Below are 2694 nucleotides of genomic sequence, written 5' to 3'. Positions count from 1 at the left end.
AAGAGACAGTAATAAATCCAGTAATGTGCACAACTCTTCTATAATAATATTTTGTTGTATACCCAATTGAATATTAGCTAATAACCCATTTTCTATAGCGATGTTTGAACAAAAATTTAAATAATTTTATATTTTGTTGTATTTACCTGTAATTAAAGTCACTTTGTGACAAAAATTTTGGTATAGAATTGGTTGAGAACCTTTCGTTAATTTATCTTCCAAAAATCACATTAATATGTTGATAAATAAAAAAGTTAGAGTTGTTTAACGAAACCAGCCTAAATTTATGATTATGTTAGAAATTAATTGAAACACATAAGGGGTGTAATTTGGTTAGAAATATGGTAACAAAAGGGTTAAATTAACTTTTTTAATAAATTAAATCTGTTTCAATATTTAGGTGAATTTATGCCAATACTTGGTGCTAATTTGAATCCAGAATACATATCAGTGTGTAATAATGCAACATGGGCTATTGGTGAAATTTCCATCAAAATGGGTAATTATGTTTTATTTTTTACAAGCTCAGTAGTAATTTACTACTGATAAATAACAAGTTCTTATAAATTATAGTAACTGACATTTAGTTTTCAAAATAACTAAATATATACCTGAATTTGACAAATGTTCAAGTATTTAATGTTTTATGATTTCTAATATTTAAATGCTATATCACTATCTGAAATGAAAATTTGACTATTTTAGTTGAATAGTTTTGTCAGCTGTTCAAAACAATTTCAAAGTAGTTGTTGCTATTGGATTGGATTGGAAATTAGTCTTATAAATTGAACATAAATATGAGTTTTGGTTGTATTAAAATAGGATTTTTTTATACCTATCAATCAGGTCATGAAATACAGCCATATATAAATTTAGTTGTCACACCTCTCATTGAAATAATCAATCGACCTAACACCCCAAAGACTCTGCTGGAGAACACAGGTCAGTAAAGTTGTATTGTTTGTTATAAATGCTAATAATTAATGTATGTCTATTTGATTGATGAAATAACTATAAGAATGTGTAAGCATAATTCCCTGTTCTTGTAGATTATTCCAAGTATTACTATGGAAGATTTTCATTTATTACTCCCCTTTTGTCACAGATTAAAAAGAAAATTGAGCCAGTTAGTATAACTTGTCAAAGACTTCTGATAATTTTAATCTTTGATAAAGTGCCCATTCTATTATGAAATTTTGTGGCATGTTTCCCTCTCAAGTGAACACTCCTGTAAGTATATGATGTTCCTCCATGGTTTATTTGTTTTACCATAATGTTAAAAAATACATTATGCGTTTTCTTGTGTAATCAGTTTTGTTGAGAGAAACAAAAATGTTTTCACTTTGTATTTAGTTTGTTTAAATAACTTAATCTTCATTAAATGAGAAATTTACTTCCCTGAAACAAACTGTCCAAATCTTTGTTATTCTTATTTGATAGTCACCTCTACACTAATTAAGAAAATGTAAATGTGTATATTGCTAGGAAATAATCTCAGGTCATTGGTAAGTAGGGCTGATTTGAAGCAAATTGAATACCTAGCCTCTTATAGAGGTATTCCCCAGCAACGTCTTTTTTATGCAGTGTTAGTTTTCCACTACTTTTGGTTGGTTTTCTGCTGCTAGCATAAGCTAGGTATTTGTTAAAATTTGATTAGTTTATTTTCTTATCTCAGCAGTATAAAGGTTTTCTGAGTTTGATTTGTTTGCTTGTCTTGGGAGTAATATTCCAGTTCTGATAACAAAAGTATACATCATCATTTTCCGTGCTGACATGAGTTAGATGGTTTGACTGGAATTGGTAAGCCAGAGGGCTGCACAAGGTTCCAAGTCTGATTTGGCTTGGTTTCTACAGCTGGATGTCCTTCCTAATGCCAGCCACTCCAAGAGTGCAATGGGTGCTTTTTATGTGTCACTTGTACAGGTGCCATTTACATGACATCAGCAATGGCCATGACTACGATTTCACGGGTGCCACTTACATGATACTGGCATAGGCCACAACTACAATTTCATTTGGCTTGACGAGTCTTCTCAAGCACAACATATTGCAAAAGGTTTCAGTCGCTTGTAATTGTCTCTACAAAGCCCGACATTTGAAGATCATACTTCACACCTCGTCCCATGTCTTCCTGGGTCTACTTCTACAAGTCTACCTCTACTACAGGTTCCCTCCAGAGATTGGCACTTCTTTGCACAGATGTCCTTGTCCATATGCATCACATGATCATACCAGTGCATTCATCTCTTGCACACCACATTTGATGCCTCTTAATCTCAGATTTTCTTCCAAGATATTTATGCTCTGTCACATGTGCACACTGACATTGCACATTCAGTGAAGCATACTGGCGTCATTTCTTTCAAACTTTCGCATGTTCTCTGCAGTCACAGCCCACTTTTCACTGCCATGCACAGCTGTCTAAACACAGGCATCACACAGTTTGCCTTTCATTCTGAGGAAGAAGCCCTTTGTTCCCAACAGTGGTAGAAGTCCTCTGAACTTTGCCCAGCCTATTCTTATTCTAGCAGCTACTCTCTGAGCATCTACCTCCGCTACTGACTTGGTCACCTAGGCAATGGAAGCTATCAACTACTTCTAGTTTTATCCCTTGGCATTTGATGGAGTCCATTTTCTGTACATTTGCAGTGTTTATTGTATCTGTACATCTGCAACACAAAGACCCCCCCCCCC

The 2694-nt window shown here is 33.9% G+C and overlaps 1 protein-coding gene across 3 annotated transcripts in view; it reads left to right on the top strand.

The window, feature by feature from the left end:
- Window positions 1-2694, top strand: part of LOC106870927 (transportin-1) — a 54270-nt gene that overhangs the window by 34361 nt on the left and 17215 nt on the right. For all 3 annotated transcript variants that reach the window (XR_008263731.1, XM_014917164.2, XM_014917165.2), the window contains exons 18-19: window positions 401-499; window positions 847-942. Coding sequence is in view for 2 of the 3 variants with exons in the window: in XM_014917164.2 (XP_014772650.1) it covers window positions 401-499; window positions 847-942 (195 nt within the window). In the remaining variant the exon portion in view is untranslated. The remainder of the gene's footprint in view (window positions 1-400; window positions 500-846; window positions 943-2694) is intronic.

This window comes from Octopus bimaculoides, chromosome 3, assembly GCF_001194135.2.
Source record: "Octopus bimaculoides isolate UCB-OBI-ISO-001 chromosome 3, ASM119413v2, whole genome shotgun sequence".
Lineage (NCBI taxonomy): Eukaryota > Metazoa > Mollusca > Cephalopoda > Octopoda > Octopodidae > Octopus > Octopus bimaculoides.
This window is presented reverse-complemented; position numbering and strand designations above follow the sequence as displayed.